The sequence below is a fragment of the Hylobates moloch genome, unplaced genomic scaffold (genome assembly GCF_009828535.3).
Source record: "Hylobates moloch isolate HMO894 unplaced genomic scaffold, HMol_V3 SCAFFOLD_5, whole genome shotgun sequence".
Taxonomy (NCBI): domain Eukaryota; kingdom Metazoa; phylum Chordata; class Mammalia; order Primates; family Hylobatidae; genus Hylobates; species Hylobates moloch.
In genome coordinates this window covers 22,225,449-22,246,132 of record NW_026652280.1, presented here as the reverse complement: position 1 = coordinate 22,246,132, position 20,684 = coordinate 22,225,449, and the positions used below count along the sequence as shown (strand labels likewise).

The window sequence follows — 20,684 nt, the reverse complement described above, 5'->3', positions numbered from 1 at the left end:
CTGAAAGTTAACTCCCTGATGCCTTATTCAGGGGTGTCTCATAACATAAAATGGCCAACTGGTTCATTGATAAATTAAGGCACACTGGGGCTTCTAGCACGTGGACAGGCTGGAGGGCCACGAGGTGCATCCGCTGACATCCGCAGGAGCAGCTGGTGTCTCACCTCCCCACGGGCCTGGCTCCAGCTGCTTCGACACCCATTCAGTGCAAATCACATTGAGTCACTCCTCTCTGTGAACTTTGGATGGTTCTGAGCAGTGCTGCGAGAGGATCCTGACCAAGTCCTTATCATGTCCCACAGGCCCACCCCGATCTGACTCTAGCCTTCTAGGCTCTTCTCTTGCAGCAGTCACCTCCTACCTCTTGCTCTTCCCCAAGCCCACCATAATCTTTCCTGCTTCTAGTCTTTCCTTTACTTGGAATGGCCTTTCTAAACTTCTGTACCTAATGAATCCTACTCATGCTTTAAAATCCAGCTCAAATGTTGTCCCCTATGAAGAACTTTGCTAACCTCCCAGACAAAGCGTGTTGCCAGTTTTCTCAGCAGTCCTCTAGCGTGGAGCTTTTTGCATAGTACCTCTGTTACGTTTACATCCTTCTCCCCAACAAGACCATAAGCATGGTGGGGTCAAGGATGATTTTATAATCCCTAAGTCTGCCAAGCATGGTGTCTGATAACCAACACATTTCATTTCACGAATGATTAAAGAAAACAGAAAAAAATTAATGAATAAACAATGCTCTTTTTGTTTTGTTTTGTTTGAGACAGCCTCATTCTATCACCCAGGCTGGAGTGCAGTGGCGCAATCTCGGCTCACTGCAACCTCTGCCTCACTGCAACCTCTGCCTCCTGGGTCCTAATGATTCTCCTTCTTGAGCCTCCTGAGTAGCTGGGATTACAGGGGCCCACCACCACACTTGGCTAATTTTTGTATTTTTGGTAGAGACAGGGTTTCATCACGTTGGCCAGGCTGGTCTCAAACTCCTGACCTCAAGTGATCTGCCCGCCTCTGCCTCCCGAAGGAACAATGCTGTTTCTAACAAAATACACCACCTTTCCTGGCCTTCCCACCTAAATGGGTTCCTGGACATTGTTCTTGGCCAGTATGGGTTGGTGAGGGGCTAGCCAGGGAGCAGACTTGTGTTCCCAAAAGGTGGGCACACATGAGAGTGGAAGAAGGGAAGTAAGTTCCTATGTCTAGAATAACACTCTCCTAGAAAACATTAAATCTGGGGGATTTTTCATTTCTGTGCTTCTTATTTTCACTCTCCTATACTCTTGCACAGGGCTGATTTCCAATGAAATTTGATAAGTGATATTTTGTAAAAATGTCCTGATTTTTTTTAAAATTATTAAATAGCTATAATCCCAGGCCTGAAAAATCCCTTATCCAGTAGCTACAGTTGTTTTTTGAAGCACCACCACCAAAATTATTCCCCTGGTAATTATTGAGCAATCTGTTTTCACCCATAAGCCGGGCACATGTAATAAGGATGCCTGCCTGCCTGTTTATTTTCTGGCTAATTTGGTCCCTTTACATCATGTGACCTTCAGTGGCCCATATGCAATATGAAAATCATCCTCCTAGGACTTTCTTTAGAAGGTTCACAGAGGTGTGCTAAGCATAAGTAATACATCAGTTTTTAAATCCAGGCAGAGTGAACCCATATCAGATGTCTCAGGAAAGCCTGCAATGCTGTTTTATAAACGGAACAGAAGAGTTTCTTGATCTTTGCTATTCTCTGCAAGAAAATATCTCACCCAAGTACATCTTTTCCTATGCACTCTACATTTACAGGGTCAGAGAAAAAGACACTAAAAACTTACCCAAGCTGTTAGCTCATATTTATTAACTGCTTAATATAGGCCGGGGTGCAAAGGCCTTTATATGCTTTGTTTAATCTTCCCCCAAACCCTGGGAGATTTTTATCCCAGTTCTGCAGATGAGGAGACTGAAACACAGAGAAGTTGTAACTTACCCAATGTCACCTGGCTGTGGATGCCAGAGTAAGCATTTATTTTAATTGATACATAATAATCATACATATATAGGCACATAGGGATATTTTGATACATACAATATATAGTGATCCCATCAGGGTAATTAGCATATTTGTCATCTCAAACTTGTATCATTTCTTTGTTTTGGGGCATTCAATATCTTCTCTTCTAGGTATATGAAAATATACAATACATTATTGTAACTACAGTCATCCTATAGAACACTAGAACTTATTCCTTCTATCCAGCTGTAATTTTGTATCCTTTAATAAATCTTTTATCCTCTCTCCCCCCTACACTTCCCAGCCTCTAGTATTCTCTGTTCTACTTTTTACTTCTTTGAGATCAGCTTTTTTAGCTTCTGTGTATGAGTGAGAACATGCAGTGTTTAACTTTCTGTTCCTGGCTTATTTCACTTAACATAATGTCCTCCAGGCTCATTCCTGTTGCTGAGAATGAGAGAATTTCATTCTTACTTATGGATGAATGGGATTCCATTATGTATATATACCACATTTTCTTTATCCATTCATCTGTTGTTGAATACTTGGGTTGATCCATATCTTGGCTATTGTGAACAATGTGGCAATAAACATGGTGGTAGATATCTCTTTGACATACTGATTTCCATTCTTTGCATAAATGCCCAGCAATGGGACTACTGGATCTTATGATAGTTCAGTTTGTAGTTTTTTTCAGGTACATCTGTACTGTTCTCCATAGTGGCTGTACTAGAATGAATTCCCACCAACAGTGTATAAGAGTTCCCTTTTCTCTGCATCCTTGCCAGCATTTGTTATTTTTTGTGTTTTTGATAATACCCACAGTGTGCTTTTGAAGTCAGGTCTTTCTGGCTCCAGAGTCTGAAGGTGTAACACTACCTCGGGCTGCCTCTCCATAGCATGTTCTTGTTCAAGAAGACTTTTTCTAACAGGTGTCATTCCTAGATGGCTCTCTTAAGATCTTACTCCCTTTGGCATTTTACACCTTACTCATACAATCATTTTTAAAAAAAAAAAAAGCAATTAAAAAAATACAGTTCAAGTGTTCATCATATCCAGGCATGCAAGCCTTTTCTAAATTTTTTTAAATAATAAAAAAGCCTCACAGAGGAAAGGAGGTTATTTGTGTCCTCCTGACACACACTTTTAGATTTTGGTTAAAAAGTCTCTAGTGGATGCAAAGTGACCCCCTTTGTCATTGGAAACAAATAGGAACATTCTTTGTGCCACTGTCCACAACCACACAGATACGTTTCCCAAGGGAGCTCATCAGGTCTTCAAACATTTAGCAAGCATGACGTGTGTGTAAGAGACAGTATTGGAGAAGGAAGACAAGCCTTGCTCTGCAGAAGCTTACAATCCAGGAGCTCACCCCTTCAAGGAATTTACAGCCTCCAGACAGATAATAACATTAGGTCCATGAAAGCCCACACGGCAAGAAGTTCAGGGAGAAAGAAGTCATAACCATCCCGGAAAAATCTCAACTTGTTTTGTCAGAACTCAAAGGCCAATTTCTCACCCCTAGCTTCCCTCATTAGTACTTTTTGACTAGTATTGGGAGGACCAAGCGAAGAGTAAAGCTAGGGTAGCAGAGGCCATAAGCTAATTGCAAAGGACAGAGCTAAAGAAACATGCAAGTTTCCCCTGAGCACCCAATTGCGTGACTGAAAATGGATTAATTTGTATTTCTAATGGATATACAAGAAACATGTGAATATGCTAAAATAAATTTAAGTTCAAGCAATGCAAAGTGTTAGTGCGTTTGCCTTCCACTCTCAGAGGCAGCCTCTCTTAATTTGGTTCCTGGGCTCTTTCATAAAAAGTTCTGTGTTTTTTAATGGCCTCAGCTTCTGGGAGGCTCAGGCCACCTAGCTCATCAGGAGGCCAGGCCCGAGGGATGGGTGTGAAGAGTGGGCAACAGAGTTAAGCCAGGGCTGACTTCACCAGGCCCAGTCAAGTCAGGGGCAAGCACATTGTCCATCCACTGGAAGACGGAAAGGGGAGAGGAAGGCAAGCCCTCCCGACTCACAGGTCACCTCGCAACTTTGCTAGGCACTACCCACTCTTAAGGGATAAGTGAAGTATGTGGTGGGCATAAAAGGCGGATAGGGGACTAATTCTGGCAAATTCCAAGAAGGTTTTAAGGGCTCCTGAGGCAGGCAGGCCCAGTTGCTGTTTGGAGCTTCCTTTTTGGGTGGGAGGGTCGGGGGGCCGGGGGGGGGGGGGCCAGGGCGGTGCCTTAATGAGGGGAGATGCTTTTAAACAGCTGCCTTCCAAAAACCATTCTCCCTGCTTCTTTCAGCTGTTGTTTACCCTCCAGGACAGCAAATCCGGTTATTTGTCTCCCTATTCCGTGATATTATAAAGTAATGAATGGTCCATTAAACTAAGTTTGGGATCCCGTCTCCCCACAGCCACCTCCTCGCCGGCACCCTCAGCCGGGGAGGCCATAGGCTCGGGCTGCAGCCTGGCAGCCTCAGTCCCCCTCCCTCCACCATTTCCCCCTACTCCCTCCCTCTCCTGCACCCCCTCCCCCCGGTTATTTGGGAGATTAGAGTTCATTAATTAAATCCTGTGCTTAGATCGAACTGTAACATTATTCCAATCACATTTATCTTGCAGGCGGCGGCGGCGATGGCAGCCTCGCTGGAAACGCGCGGGGGAGCCTGAGCCGGCGGCCGGGGACGCACGGCGCTGCGCGCTCCTTCGCCACGCCGCCGCGCAGCCCCTCCATCTTCCTGCTCGGCACCCGGCCCCGCGCGCACCTGCCTAGGGGGTCCCGCTGCTCTCCGGGGCTCTTGCCGGCCCCAACCCCCGGCCCCTGTCGCCTCCCCCCACCCCCGCCCGGGTCCCCCTCCTCGGCCACAAGCGCGCGCGCTCACACACACGCGCGCGCACACACACACACACACACACACACACACACACGCCAGCGAGCTGCTGGCCGCTCAATGGACCGATTTCCCCGGTTTCCCTGAACCCAGCCCAGCCCGGGATGAGAAATTGCAAAATGGCCCGGGTCGCCAGTGTGCTGGGGCTGGTCATGCTCAGCGTCGCCCTGCTGATTTTATCGCTCATCAGCTACGTGTCCCTGAAAAAGGAGAACATCTTCACCACTCCCAAGTACGCCAGCCCGGGGGCGCCCCGAATGTACATGTTCCACGCGGGATTCCGGTGAGTGCGGGCCTCTGTGTTAGCGCCCTCGGGAATTTGGTTGATGGGGTGTTTGGGGAAGGGGAGGCGTGGGGGAGGGGTGTTTTGGCTTCTCCGAGACTCTTTGGGCCAGATAACTGCGTGGTCCTTCCACTCCTCTCTCTAATTCTCCCTTCCCTCTCCCTGTTATTTTTTTTAACCCAAAGCCCCTAGAAGCCGTTGTCCAAATCGATGTGATTGCATTTCTCGTATTCTTCCTCAGCATGTCTTCCCTCATTTCAGAAACGGGGGTTGGGGGAGGCTTTCAGGAGGGTGAGGGTGGAGGGAAAGACGGTGTGTGTGTTCGGGAGGGGGCGGTGAGCGGAGATGGGCAGGCGTGAGGGGAGCGCCCTCCCCGCGCCCTGTCCGCAGACTCCGCGGGCCGGGCCCGGGTCGGTGCGGGCGGTTTAATGGCGCAGGCGCCGGACTCCCCTCGCGCCCTCCTCCTTTCCTCCCCCACCCCTATCAAAGGACACGCGGGTTTATTCTCAGGAAGCCTGTGGGGCGTTCTCCCTCGACCCTTTCCCCGCTGCCACCGAGCCCCTCCACCCCCCCCACCACCCCCGCTTTCCGGGATTTCTGCAATTCCCCCGCCCCCTGCGGGAAGCGAGCCTCGGAAGGGCCGCCCACCCTCGCCAGGTCGGAGTCACTGCCCGGCGCTGGGCCGGACTGAGAAGGCTCCAGGCGCAGCTTGACGCCGCTCTGCGAGAGCCCCCGCCGCTACCTGTGACCCCGGGAACTCTCCTAGCGGGGCCTCCTGACGGGCAGGTGGCAACTACAAAGTGCCACCTGTGGTCTAAGCTGGGACCGAGGCGAGGAACCCAGAGGAGCCCCGCCTGGACCGAGGAGCGGAGTTGGCCGGCGGCCCCCGGGGGTCCCCAGCCAAGTTATAGGAAGTGAAATCGGACGTGGGCTCGGGAAGGAAGAGGTTAAGGCAGGAACCACCCCCAGCCTTTCCCTGGGTCTCCGGTTTCCTCTGCCCTTTCTCCAAAAACAATTCCTCGGGGCTGCAAGGGCGTAGCGGGTCAGGCTGGCGGGGTGGCCGCTGTCCGCGGTGCTGATTCCCTGGTCCTCGCAGCGCCGCGGGCTTCAGCCCTGCGTCCCGCGTGCACCCTGCTCTCCGCATGACGGCCATTTTATGGTCTCTCCGGCACCCGGAGGGATGGACAATGCAGATGGGGTTCCCTAGTTTTCTTTCTTTCTCTCGGGTGTGTGTGGGAGCAGTGGGTGGACCAAATGAGAGGGGCTCCGGGACGGAACGGAGCCCGCGCCCGTGCCAGTCGCCCCCGCCCCGGCCGCTGGACTTTAATGGCTACCTCGGCTTCCCCGAGCTGAGGCCAGCATGCTTGTCTGTGCTTATGCTCCTCTCCAGGTCACAATTTGCACTGAAGTTTCTAGACCCGTCATTTGTGCCCATTACGAATTCTCTCACCCAGGAACTCCAAGAGAAACCTTCTAAGTGGACATTTAATCGGACAGCGTTTTTACGTCAAAGGTAGGATAGGAGGAAAAGATACGAAAGGTGCTTTTAAGGATTCTGGAGCTCAAAACAAAACAAAACAAAAACAAGCAAACAAAAACATCTAAAACAACAAACATCTATATCCCCCACCCTCACCACCAGGTGTATCTGCATTGTTTTCTTGGCATGACTGCACAAAGCAATGATCAGGAACCTTCTCCTGCGTATGTAGTGTCCTCTCATAAAAAGGACACATCAGGACCAATTTGAATAGCAAAAAAAAAAAAAAAAAAAAGTATTTCACTTGGGCTTGATTGAGCACCATGATTTACAGCTAACAAGTCTGGCAAGTACTGCCAAAGCCATCTATTTTTTAAAAAACAGACAAAAGGTTAGTTGCAAAAAGACCACCCAATGCATTTTCATTTCCTCACTGAAAAAAACTTGAAAAATAGAATAAAATGGTATTGTTTCATTGAAACACGGAAAATGCCACAATCTGGCTCCAACAAATTACTCGTGAAAATGCTGGCCCAAACGTATGTAGATATTTAACTATGGTTTTGTTTTAGTTTTGCCTGTTTTTATTGTCTTTACAGATTTTAACTTATTGTAAAGCTACCTAACTTAATTCATACTAATTGTAGCAGTTTCATTTTATACACGTAAGATAGTTTTGGGGTTTTGTTTTTTTAGGTGGAAAGAAGAAGGATGAGATTTGTTCAAATATATTTATTCTACTCAGTGATTCTGGTCTACTCTTAGCAAACCACAATAACTCATTACTCCTTCCTTCATGGCGGGATTATTTTACTGCTAAATGGGATGTGAGCCATCTAGTGTATTCATTAAAAGTGTGAATACTTATTTTACGAACCACTCTATTTAGGGAGTTGTGTTTTGGTCTTAGCATTTCTAGTTATTGCTCTCTCTCTTTTAAAAGTTTAATCTATGGGCAGAATTAAAACAAATTCAGTGGGTATTCATGGTCTCATGAAAATACTGTTTAGATGAAAAGTGAACATACAGTCATATGATTAAGATTAACATTTTAAAAACACTTATGTTTAATTATAAACTAGTTCATGAAAACTGATCAATTCTAAAATTCTAGAAGTTTTTTTTTAAATAATTGGAAGGGTTTTAATTCAATATTAATTTTATGGACAGCTCAGAAAATTTTCATAGGTAGAACACATTCTAGTTTTCCCCAAGACATGTTTCTAACTCAATAAAAAATATTCTTCCCACACTAGGCCATGTGACCCAAATGACCAGTCAGAAGAATATTTCCTTCTCAAAACTTCCCTCATTTTAATTAATTAATTAAATTTTTACCAGTAGCATTTTAAATCTGCCTTACCTTTTTAACAACTTGTAAGAGTGGTACTGGTATGGCCGGGTGCGGTGGCTCACGCTTGTAATCCCAGCACTTTGGGAGGCCGAGGCGGGCGGATCACGAGGTCAGGAGATCGAGACCACGGTGAAACCCCGTCTTTACTAAAAATACAAAAAAATTAGCCGGGCGTGGTGGCGGGCGCCTGTAGTCCCAGCTACTCGGAGAGGCTGAGGCAGGAGAATGGCGTGAACCCGGGAGGTGGAGCTTGCAGTGAGCCGAGATCGCGCCACTGCACTCCAGCCTGGGGGACAGAGCGAGACTCCGTCTCAAAAAAAAAAAAAAAAAAAAAAAAAAAAAAAAAAAAAAAAAAAAAAGAGTGGTACTGGTAACTTGGGGAGTTTTAAAGATTTCAGTTGCTGCTGCCTCTATTTTGAAGAATGAAGTCATTTTTAAATTAAAATTCCAAGCAACGTGATGATATGCAAAGCATTTCATTTCATTCCTTCTACATTTAGGCAAAAGTTACAAGAAATTCAATGGGTTTACTTAACATTGGAGAATCTAGCAGCAAAGTAGCTTGTTACCAGTCTCTCTTGAATATTTTAAATAGCTGAAACTTTAAGAAGAGATACTTAATTTTACTTAAAGCTCAATATGAAAGCAACGTGAAATTAGTTCTAAGTATCAGTCTTGCCCTGTTTATGTAATGAATTATTAGAATATGGACATATTTTCAGGATTTATAATAGCCTTCTTTTCTAAGGATTAGATTTATTCAACTAAATTGCGTTTCTATATAATCAAGTAGAAAAAACTCCCTGTTTCATTATTCAAAGGACCTTAATGATATTATCATCTCATTTCTATTAAATATTCAGCTACACCCACTGCTATTACCATCTTCATATTTTAATAATAGATAGTGCTATACTGACTCATATCTATTTGGCTCTTATTTGGACACCAATGATATTTGATATTCTTTGAGCACTTCAGTACAGTAGCAAACAAGTAGACCCTAGTTACAAACTCTATGTTACTAATGTTTGTGCATTAATGTGAGCTTTTTCAGGCCAATGTAAATTGTCTCCCTGTATTTCCTGACACAATTTGCCCTATACCTCCCTGCTGATCAAATAAGATACACTCTTCACGTAGAGCAGAAAACCAAGGTATGGAAGCTAAAACTGTAAGTTGCATTTACAAGCCTCAAAGAATACACCCAGAAATTGACTGAAAGATTAGAATATGTGGAGATTCTGAAGCAGTCCTCCCTTCAAGGACCACAATTATGTATGTATAATCTTTTTTGGATTCAATGAGCCTAAGATTCCCTCTGAATGAAATGTCAGCATAAGACATAAGATGGAAAATCAGTTCTTCTGAATGGAATGCTTTTCATGAATTTCTTTTTATTTTAGGCAAGAAATTCTTCAGCATGTCGATGTAATAAAAAATTTTTCTTTGACCAAGAATAGTGTTCGGATTGGACAACTGATGCACTATGATTATTCCAGCCATAAATATGTTTTCTCTATTAGCAATAACTTCCGGTCACTGCTTCCAGATGTGTCACCCATTATGAACAAGCATTATAATATTTGTGCTGTGGTTGGAAATAGTGGGATCCTGACAGGGAGCCAGTGTGGACAAGAAATAGATAAATCAGATTTTGTTTTCCGTTGTAATTTCGCCCCTACGGAGGCTTTCCAAAGAGATGTTGGAAGAAAAACCAATCTTACCACCTTCAACCCCAGCATCCTGGAAAAATACTACAACAATCTTTTGACTATTCAGGACCGTAATAACTTTTTCCTCAGTTTAAAAAAGCTTGACGGGGCCATTCTTTGGATCCCTGCATTTTTCTTCCACACTTCAGCAACTGTGACCAGGACATTAGTTGACTTTTTTGTTGAACACAGAGGTCAGTTAAAAGTCCAACTGGCTTGGCCGGGAAATATAATGCAACATGTCAACAGGTGTGTATATTTTATTACATTTTACTCATACTCCACCAGATGGCAAATCAATGTTGTAATCTCTTGGGCGTGGGAGCCATCCAATTCATTAGTTGTTGTGGTGAGTTTAGTAGTAATTAGAAGAAACTCATATCTTTTGTAATGAGCGAATGAATGAATCATTCTAGCTAAGAAGTTCCATCTACCCACAGCTGGTAACCAAGTGTCAGATGGAAGGATTGGTGCTTCATCAGTCTCCCGTCTCTATTCTCTGTCCTCTCCCTTGGTAGTAAGGCTATGGAGCAGTCATGGAAATAACCACAAATCAAGAATTTTCTTTAAATAGATAGCTATATTCCAAGAATGCCAATGGCTAAATTAGAGACAAATCAAGTGGTTTTTCTTTTCAGAAACGATGCAGTTGACTTAAATTTATGTGTTTTGTAGATGTCCAAGGTTAGCAAAACACCTAGATAAATCATAAATTGCACAATCTGCCTTTATAATCTGATATTTGAGTGCAAAAACATGAAAAAAGTATTTTATGAGCATGTTGTTATCTCTTGGAATTTGATAGACAGATCAGCCAGAGATGCAGTATTTTCATCTAGTCTGGTGATTTTCAACTCTGGTTGTATATTAGAATCACTTGAGAGCTTTAAAAATACTATTGTCTAGGCTCTGCCTCAAGAGATCCTAATGTAATTTATCTGGTGGGCAGGGAGGTGGAGACCAGGTACTTGGTATTTTTTAACAACTCCCCTGATGATTCCAATATGCAGTCAGAATTGAGAACCACTGGTCCAGGGCATTTTATAAAACAAGATTAATTGTAGATTTTTTTTCTTTTAAATCATCTGGAGGAAATTATCTCAACTTCAGTTTCCCCTATGTAAGTAGCCTCAGTGTCCTAACATAGCCCTAAATATTATTATAAGTTGGGGTGGGTTCTGGGAGACCTGGTAAACAGGGAATTCCGAAGATCTTTGTTCCACAATAGATTTTTCCCATCCTGTAGCCTCCTAAGATGTAAGATCTGTTTAGTTGACCTCTCGTAGGCGGAGGAATTACAGCCTAATAAACTGGTTTGTATCTCAATGGTAGAGTGATGCCATAATTTACAGTCCAAACTGGGACTTTTTCTTTGAGAGAAAGAGGGTGCTATTAATAATTACAACACAGATAACTGACAAACTGGGACTGTCCCAGTTCCCCAGGATATATAGTCACCTTTTTAAGTGGTGATGTCGCCCAACTCCTAAGTTTAAAGATAAATCAACTGAGGTACAAGGAGCAGAAGTTATTTACCCAAAGTCAATGCCCTAAATGAGCAAGACCAGAGTTAGAAGTCAGGTCTCCTGCCAACCTGTCCCATGGTCTTTTGATCTCCTCATTTTGCTCCCCTTTTGTTCAGTTTAAGTTTGACTATACTGAAAGGGTTGTCAGAGTCATTCTAGCTCCTTAGACAGGAATATTAAAACCAAGACTTAACTTTTAAATTTCATTTGGAAGGGGAAAGGTTCACCTTTGAAATCTTCAAGTAGTGAAGAAGAAACTACATGTGCTTAGAAACTTCCAGAAACTATCCTATGTGGCTGCCTGCCACAAAAGTGGAGTTAATCATAATGTTTCATAGCCACTCAGGCCTCAAAAAAATACGTGGGTTCAATGAAAACTGGAAGGAAATACAGTCCACAGAAACCTGACTAATGCACAGTTTCATTCTGCCTGCATCTCCAGTGATAAATACACACACCACATAGAAGCCTCAAATATTTGGCAGTGTCAGCAGGAAGGCTTCAGAGTATTAATATTATTTAAATGTGGAAGGACTAGTAACTATAATTTATTATTTACACTTAATGTATCTTACACACTTTCTGAATTTAAAAAATTTAGCATGCCAGATTGTGGCATGCGAAGATAGGCTTGGGAATCCCTAGTTAGAAGACAAAGAAGCAAGGAATACAATTTTTCACAAGAGAGAAGAAAAATAAGGCTCCACAATCTTTCTAAACCCCGAATGAAGGGTTTATCTCTAGGTTTGAGAAAGGAAGAGACAGAGGAGTTTCCTTTAGATTAAACGACCTCCTTCACCCTATCCAAGAGCCCTTTATGTAGGAAAAGCACAGCCATTCTTTTTGGTGGCCTTCTGTTGTGTCACCGCTGAGTCAGAGCCACACCAAAAAAACCCGGGGGCAGCTTCAAAGGCCAGCTTCAAAGGTGTGCAAACAGTGTGATCCCAGGAAATCCCATGCTCAGAGGGGCCCAACACTTGGTTTAATACTTTGCTCTTGCACTCGAAATTTTCAATACTTTTTGAACCAAGAGTCCACATTTTTATTTCTTGCTGGATCTCACAAATTATGTAGCCAGTTGTGCCCAGAAGTTGTTTTTGGTCGCCTAAAAGCAAGCACTATTTAAGTTACATTAACAAATCCACTACCCAGCCCAGTCAGATAGACCTTGCTGATTGGAACCTTCAACGCTGACCTCTGAATCCACATGTACTTATTGTTCCACAGGTACTGGAAAAACAAACATTTGTCACCTAAACGGCTGAGCACAGGTATTCTTATGTACACCCTTGCATCAGCAATATGTGAAGAGATCCACTTGTATGGATTTTGGCCTTTTGGATTTGACCCCAACACAAGGGAAGATCTTCCATACCATTACTATGACAAAAAAGGAACCAAATTTACCACCAAGTGGCAGGAGTCCCACCAGCTGCCTGCTGAGTTTCAGCTGCTGTACCGAATGCATGGGGAAGGGCTCACAAAGCTGACTCTGTCACACTGTGCCTAAGAACTCTGAACGGAAAGTGCCAAGTGGCTGTTTAAAAAGTGCCCCAAATCAAATTGAATAGTCTTCAGAATAGAACCCTAGAGAATGTCTTATAAGGATTGTCTGCCATTTAAAAGGAAAGATATCTTTTCTGTTTTGCACTGCTCTTTTAAGAGTTTTAGCAGATTTAGCAGGACAGATGCATTGAAGCCACATGATTTGACTTGATTGATAAAGGGAATGTTGCATTTGGGACTATGCTGCTAACGAAAGGGTTTGAAGTATTTTCATGTTTGGATTTTAATAATAAACTGCCTCTCATTTTTATGAGGACTAGCGCTATAGTTTCTGCAGCTCTGCTCAGATAGTCCTCATAATCAGAGGCCACTGGCCAACTGGGGCAGGGTCTGTTTTGCTGGTGGGATCAGACTCTGAAAAATGGAAACATAAAAAACTGGTTTGCATATCTCATCTTCTATCTATCTCCCTATCTCTATCTCTATCACCATCTCACTCCCTCCCTCTGCAACTACTCCCTGCCCTACCACCGTGGAGTTTAATAATTTGCTAGGAATCCTATTGAATTCGCTTTGCTTGTATGTGTTGCATTTGTACTTGATGTGTTTAAGGTTCTGGGTAACTTTGATGCTTCATGACAAAATAAGCAAATCACGATGGACACCCTTGCGATTCCTTTTTAAAAAAAAAAAAATGCCTCTGATGCAGTCCTCACCAGTCCGTTCAGTCATTCTACAGCAGGATGGTCCCTCTGTGGTGAGTGGGATATAAGGCAGTGCATCTTTCATGATCACAAAGAAAGCCTATGTTGTGGGTAGCATTGCGCCTCTTGATATAGGCATTGTTATGGCAAATAATAGCACTGTGGCCACATCTGTAAGGCCATTCCAGCCTAAGTTTAGTGTCTCCCATAATCCCAACCCATACACTGGGCTGGGTGTTCTCTCAAAATATAGAGGCAGTGAATCAGCTTAAGACCCTGGGACACATAAAGGAAAAGGAAGAAGAATATTTAGAAGTTGTTATGGAATCCTGTGTACCCCAAAGTGTGGTAACCATGTTACCCATTCCAGCTGGGTTAAAGTAGAGGAGGATCTTGGCCAGGCCAGGCGCCCAGGTAACTAGTGCTGAGGTGCAATCATTTTCCGTATCATTGTGTGCACCACCACCAATCCAGAACCATTTGTTCTCTTTGATAACATTGTAGCACTGGATATTCCCTCTTTCCACTGAAGTCAGATCTATACAACTACAAATTAAGCATTTCAAAAGAAAAAGCCATAGTGCAGTGGCAAGAGTTGGAATCCAAGATTATGTAGACCTGCGATGAAGGAAGTAGCTGGCCATTCTCATTTTCTTTATTTCAGCCATATGAGTAGAAATCAAATCATTCCCATCCCTGGCTTTTTACTGAGCAGCACTTTGTTCTTCCAATTCAGCCCAAAGTCTGGCCAAGTTGATGTTAAATTTTAATAAGTCTCTCTCTTCTTTCCAAATGCCAGCCAAGCATATTTGTTATGCATTTGAGTGGGGTAGCTCATTCTTTTCCTGAAATCTCATCTAGATTGCTTGCAATGCGACAAATAACTCTTTAAAAATGTGCTATAGTTCAGTGATCAGCTCATTGCCCCTCTTTAGGAAGGTAAGATCATGCCTAAAATTAAACCAAATATGGTAAGGAAAGACACTATCCTTACGCTCACGTTCTGCCTGGTCTTAACCAAATATGGTAAGGAAAGACACTATCCTTATGCTCACGTTCTGCCTGGTCCTAAACCTGCCTTATTTTTCTTTTCAGAAAGCAATCTAATTAGAGCAACTTGCGTAGATCTAGGTATTAACTAATGAAAGAAACACCAAGTTCAAATGTGTTACAAATTGTGGCACACATTACAATATAATTATAAGGGGAGACATTAAAAACATTTTGTAATTCAGTGGTATAATTTGATGGGTATCACAACCACACTGTGTTTGTTCCCTGTCCCTTTGAAGAGGACTGTACTACCGTCCTCACACTGTGCTCTGTTGGGATCACTGAGAGATTGACAACTGACAGAAGTGTTTAGTTGGCTGTTCCTGAGCACTTAGTTCATTTGGTTATAGCTAAGTGATATTAATGCCAATATTACATGGGCCAGATTCTGACTCTGGAGTTTTAATCCCAATGTGCCCATTTGTTTTCACTAAATATAAATGCATAGACACTTTAAACCAAGAAGGTTAAAAGAGGAAAAGACTAGAATCTCTAAAAAACAGTTTATTGTTCTGTAGTGGACAATTTAAATTTTATCTCATCATAATGCCAAGGATTTTTGTTTGTTTTTTTAAGTTCAGGGAGATGTTTAAAATCTCATTGCAGCCTTGGCTCCATCTTAACCTTAGAGTGGGAGGACTTTCCCATCCCCCACCACCGTGTTATCTATCACTTTAATGAAAACTCAAAATAGTGAGGAAATGGACTTTTCTTCAGAACTTGAGGGGTTTAGAGATTAGGCTCATCTCTGCTTATAAGGAGGACTTCTTGGAGATGATCCCAATAGATCACCCTTCTCTTTTGAAGAATAGCAGCTTCTAGCTGACCATGCAAAATCTCTGTTTGTTTTTCAAGACTGTTTCAAAGATTAAATCTTTGTATAGATTAAATCTATACAACCACTTTTATGACCAAAAAACTTGGTGTGTCCCAAGTGTCCTAATTAGAAAGGCAGCTGGCTCTCCTGCAGCTCCCAGGCTTGTGTAGTCAAGTGCAGTGAACTGGGCTGTAATCAGCTCAGGACCATTGGCTCTTTCCTCTTCTTTCAGCTACAGACACATGCCCTGGCTTTTGCATTGACCTTGCTTTGTTGGTTCTAGACTAATTATATCCTTTTGTCAGACCCTTTCCCTTTTTTAGGATACTTACAACAGAGTCCACTTTCAGCTATTGGAATACATTTTACCATAAAGCCCCCAAGGCTTTCTACCCATAACACCAACACAAAAAACCAGTTAAGTTGCTGGCGGGGGTGGGGGAGTAATCACAAACTTTTGGCAACCTGCTTAATGCTAGACCCTGTGTTTTCATCGGTTATTCTGAGTGTCATATGCAGATGCAGATCCAAGGGAGACAGGGCTAAATGGTGGTGTCAAGAATTCCTCCCACACCCCAAAAATTCTTTCCAATATTTGATTATTAAAATGTCTATCATTTCTCCACCTTGTGTCTGTGTCTTAAGTGTCTGTGAATATTGTAAGAGTGCTGTATGTTTAGTAGTGCTGTGTGCCTGGCAGTGCAGACTATGACTACTGTGCCATCTGTCTGTGACCTTGATGTCAGGTACCTGGCCATGGGGCTACCAGCAAGGATGTGCAAAGGAAGAACTGCTGCCCCTGCCCTCAGCTTCCTTATGCCCGAGCCACTACTTATCCGTGAATGTGAGTGTCAAGAGAAACCTAATTTGGTGGGGAAGCCAAGGAATGGGAGAACATTTCTTCTGATTTGAGTCAAGGCACTAATTATTAGACACTCTCAGACAACAAAGCGGTATTGACCTGAGGTCAAAGGAAGCAGGGACAATATTGTAGAATGCTAGGAAACTGGAAATGAAGAGTCCTTCAGCTTTGCCAGTCTTGATTCTTGACTTTACAAATTAGAAAATGGAGAAACAGAGAGGCTAGGTGATTTGCCCCAGATGACACGGTCAATTAGTGGAGAAATTATGATTCCTCCTCTAGTACTTCTTGGCCTTACCAGCATCAAATGAAGCTGGCCTCACAGGGAAAGTGATTTTTGGTCTGGGATCTGCAGAGCACATAAAATAAGTTAGAAAGGCTATAAAAGAGGAAAGAAGGTTCTCCTCTCCCTCCCAAAAATGACTTCCCAACACAGAACAATAGAGGAAATGCTTATGTGGATATACAACTGTCCACTAATTATCACCTACCTTCTCCCTGAGATGAAAGAAAACACCCTTGGTAAATCATGATTTGATAAATAACGATTAAGTTACTGATGGTTCATGCTTGACAGCTGGAATCTTACCCAATAAGCTATTCATCTTAGTAAAACCTTGTTTTAGTAATGTATATGCATAATTTAGAAGTTGAAGGCTGAAAATTGTTGTGTACTTCTCCATATATGTACAGCTTTCATCCAGGTCCCTTAAGAAATGCCTTCTGTTTTATAGGTAATCTCAACAGCAGACTTTGAAATATTGTGTTTGGTTCCATATGCTAAGAAGATATACAAATAATAACTTTGTGAGTCTTCATGTGCAAAATGACAAACTGAGCAATTTCCTCTATAATTCTAGATTCTTAAAACCTTTTTTCCCATAATTGTTTGCATGCACTAGGCACAAGCTTCTGTTTAAGTCTCTGCTTCTCCCTGAATGTGTAGAACTGTCATTTTGCTTACAAAGGGGCTGTGTGTTTGTGGCTGGCAGCCCAGATAGAGCACTCTGGGTGCTGGGGTTTGAGGGCACCTTGGCCAGCTGATTGACCTGTCTGGACTCTGTGGCCCAATTAATCGAGGCCACAGATCAGTTGGTACTAAGCATCAAAATGACTCATTATGCCTCTCTCACTCTGATTGCTTTGCCACATAGATAACAACATTTGAAATAGAAAACATTTTAGAATGTCAGTATTGTATTATATATTGTCTTATGCAGTATTTCTGAAAATTTATTTTTATTGTGATGACTGATTGAAGACATATGTGTATGAATAGATGCTCCTCAGTGAAGCCTATTCTCTTGTTGTTGATGACAGTGGCATCAGAGTGAATGAAGAGTTGTTGCAGAGTAACTGACTTCAGTTTAGGGTTAACCTGGGGTTCTGGGGTTAGGACCCGGATTATGCAGCTGATCTCCCAGCAAACACAGCTGTATGAAATAAGCAACTCTTCAAAATACAATTCTTGCCACTCATTCTGGACCTTTGATTCATAATCTCCTGGGATAAGTCCAACTTACAAAGATTCCCAGGTGATTCATGTGACCACCATTTGGAAACCAGTAATATATACATCCGGAGTCATATATACCATTTTGAACAAAGTAGCTAAATACTTATGTCTCCTTGTGCGACTGGTTTCACGTGTTCCTTGAGGTTATCATGTTTAATGGCAATATAGACACAGTCTTAGTGACTCAACAATTCAGCTGTTTCAGCCAAATTGACCAGCTGCTAATTTATAAGCAAATAGTATCTGATCAATTTAGTCAGAATGGATGCAAGCCCAAAGACAAGGTGGAGAGCAAGCTTTAATATATACTTTATCTCAAGGCCAGCTCTTCATATTTCCCTCTTTATATTTCAAACTAAGAGACAGATCTCAGGTCACTCATCTTTAGAACTGGTGAGAATGAGAAACAGGGAACTTAAATGATTCATTCAGATTCAATCTGGAAGTCATTCCCAGAGTCTAAAATATTTATCTAAGGGGTCTGATTTATCAACCTCAGGGAGTATCCAAAATGCAAAGGTATTCAGGCTAAAATGAAACCAATCAAAAAAGGAAATTCAAGAGGCTGCAGTTCTAAGACTAACCCAGTATAACAAGGGTGATCAGTTATTACTTGTGGCCTTGTACCACCTCTGTTGGATAATGTGCCACCATCCTAATGAAGCTTTGGCCAGACTTCTTTCTATAGCTGTGCACATAGAAAGGCTTTAGACAACAGTGATACCAAAGGGTTCCTTTGATTTTCCTTCTGTGTGATTCCCAGTTTTAGCTCTTTGGTGTGCTGCCAAATGTTTAACAACTGGTTCTGGAAAACAGTGGAACCCAGATTTTTAGCACCTACCAATTTCCATGGTGTAAACACTCTCATCTCAGCCAATTTCAAGCTACTAACTTAATGTCAACCAGCTGAAAACACAACAATATGTTTTCAAGAGCCAGTATAAGTTGGCTGTAATACAGCATGAGCCAGCTCCAGCATAGCACTGCCTGAACAATTTTTAAGTCAGTGAGTACCAAATAGGAGAGGCAAGCAGAGGTTTTGGAGGGACTTTTAAATGTCCCCTCCACCAAGGGGAGCATTTCCATGTTGGTTAGTTTTACTAATTTTTAGTAAAAGAGCATATTATTGGATCCTAAGGTGTTCAAATATTCCACGTGACTCTTAGGAACCCCTCAACAGACTCCCCAGTATCTTAGGAGATTACCAACTGTTGCTTTTCTAATTTCTAAGGGTGACCCTTCAGGAAAACATTCTTTAATTTAACTACCAGTTAAAACCATGTTTGGCTGATCTTTTTTAAAAAATCTGTACCTATAGTTCATCACTCGTTTCCCCAACTTTGTCATTTTCCCTATCCACTTGCCCCTCATCCTTCTGACACAATAAAAAAAAATTACAGGTACCCACAAAACAGTGCTTGCAAAGGAGCAGGGGAAGAACAAGGCACCCAGTAAGCTCACTTGGCTCTACATATCTGGAAAGGCTCTGAGGTTCCAAGGTCTCTACCCCACCAGGGGACACCCAGTAAACATCACACTGAGAGTTTAAGTTGCACTCAACTGGAGTTGATTTGCCCTCAGAAAAGTTTCCAGTGGTCAAGAAATACCACTGGATAGGAATATCTCTGGGCAACTTCATTGCTGACTGGGCAAACTTTGTAGGATAAGGTGTCATGTGATGCTTTGCAGTTAGCTAAGCTAATGTAAGGCTGGACCATGAAAAACAAAAATCTGCTAATACACATTTGGCCCCTGCAGTCCCCTGGCATTGAACAATAGAGCAACTGTCCTTTCTCACCACTAGTTGTGAGTGTACTTCCAACTGAGTGTTTAGAAATCAGATACTCTGGTAATCCACAGAACAAGCTTTGTTTGCAAATTGCAAGTTTTTCTGGTAGAAGTCATTCTTAGGTGGGCTTCATTAAATCTTTAGTGAGGTAATGCTGGGAAAAAATATGCCTAATTCCTAGGACACAGTGAGTGGCCATAAGTTGTTATCTGCATGTAGTAAATCAAAATTAGGTCATGAAGGACCAAATCTACTTCTGTTGCTACAATAAAATACCCTACAGGTTCTGTAAGGCATTTCTAAACTGTAAATGCTTGAAACGCAAGTTGGACATTTTCTATACTACATGTAAAACGCCAGGTTATACCTCTATTTTCTTTCTTCCTAATGGTCATTGAAATGAGCTTATTTCTCTACATTGAGGAAGCTACATTTTATTTTAAATGAGTCAGGCGCATGTTCAGATGTTTGTCTGTATTCCCAATAAATTGCATGCAGCCTGAGCACAAGTATGCCTTCACCCTCTGGCTCTTTTCCTGACACCAAACAGAGAAGTCCACAGCTACAAGCACAAGGGGCTTGACAGGTAGGCCTTGTTTTATTATGAACAAATTCACCAGAAAACCATTCTTGAGGAACCAGCCACTCCCATAACATTTTTAGTCTTAGGGAAGAAAAATTGGCAGACAGTGGGAGAGAGGTTTGGTCAACATGCCTAAGTGGAATAATGTCATTGAAGTACTTGCAAAAAGAAGAGGGAGGTTTCCCTCTGAAGGAATCTAGACCATTTTTTAATACGGAGAATAATTGTACCCCATGTTAGAAATGCTCTTTAGCCATATTTCAAGATCCAGATCTGAACCCATACTGTGCAGAAAAGCACAAGAGCCCTTACAGCCAAGAGCCCTGGGAGGAGTTGAGTAACAGGCTGAGATCCGGTGAGTAAGCATCATTAGTTAGCACTGAAATTCTCCCAGGACACAAAACAAATGTATTGAAACATCACAATACACTATCATTTACTCACATGGGACAACCACCTAAGTCCATAGCAAAACTTTACAGATCTAGATGTTATCTCAAGTCAGGATTCCAGATCAACATCCTCCATGTGGAGATGAGACAACTGAGATTCAGAAAGTTGGAGTGACTTATTTGCCCAGCTAGCTAAATGGAATTAGAG

General features: G+C 42.6%; 1 protein-coding gene across 1 annotated transcript; it reads left to right on the top strand.

The window, feature by feature from the left end:
- The first annotated feature begins 4,896 nt into the window (after positions 1-4,896).
- Positions 4,897-20,173, top strand: ST8SIA3 (ST8 alpha-N-acetyl-neuraminide alpha-2,8-sialyltransferase 3). Its single transcript, XM_032152206.2, has 4 exons — positions 4,897-5,179; positions 6,570-6,692; positions 9,420-9,977; positions 12,482-20,173. The coding sequence occupies exons 1-4, from the start codon at positions 5,001-5,003 to the stop codon at positions 12,762-12,764; spliced, it is 1,143 nt and encodes a 380-aa protein (XP_032008097.1). The 5' UTR covers positions 4,897-5,000; the 3' UTR covers positions 12,765-20,173.
- The last annotated feature ends 511 nt before the right edge of the window (positions 20,174-20,684 follow it).

Excerpts from the sequence above, each read along its gene's own strand:
- ST8SIA3 (XM_032152206.2), top strand. The coding sequence starts at position 5,001 with ATGAGAAATTGCAAAATGGCCCGGGTCGCCAGTGTGCTGGGGCTGGTC. Across the intron at positions 6,693-9,419 it reads ACAGCGTTTTTACGTCAAAG|GCAAGAAATTCTTCAGCATG; the intron begins GTAGGATAGGAG and ends TTTTTATTTTAG. Across the intron at positions 9,978-12,481 it reads ATAATGCAACATGTCAACAG|GTACTGGAAAAACAAACATT; the intron begins GTGTGTATATTT and ends ATTGTTCCACAG.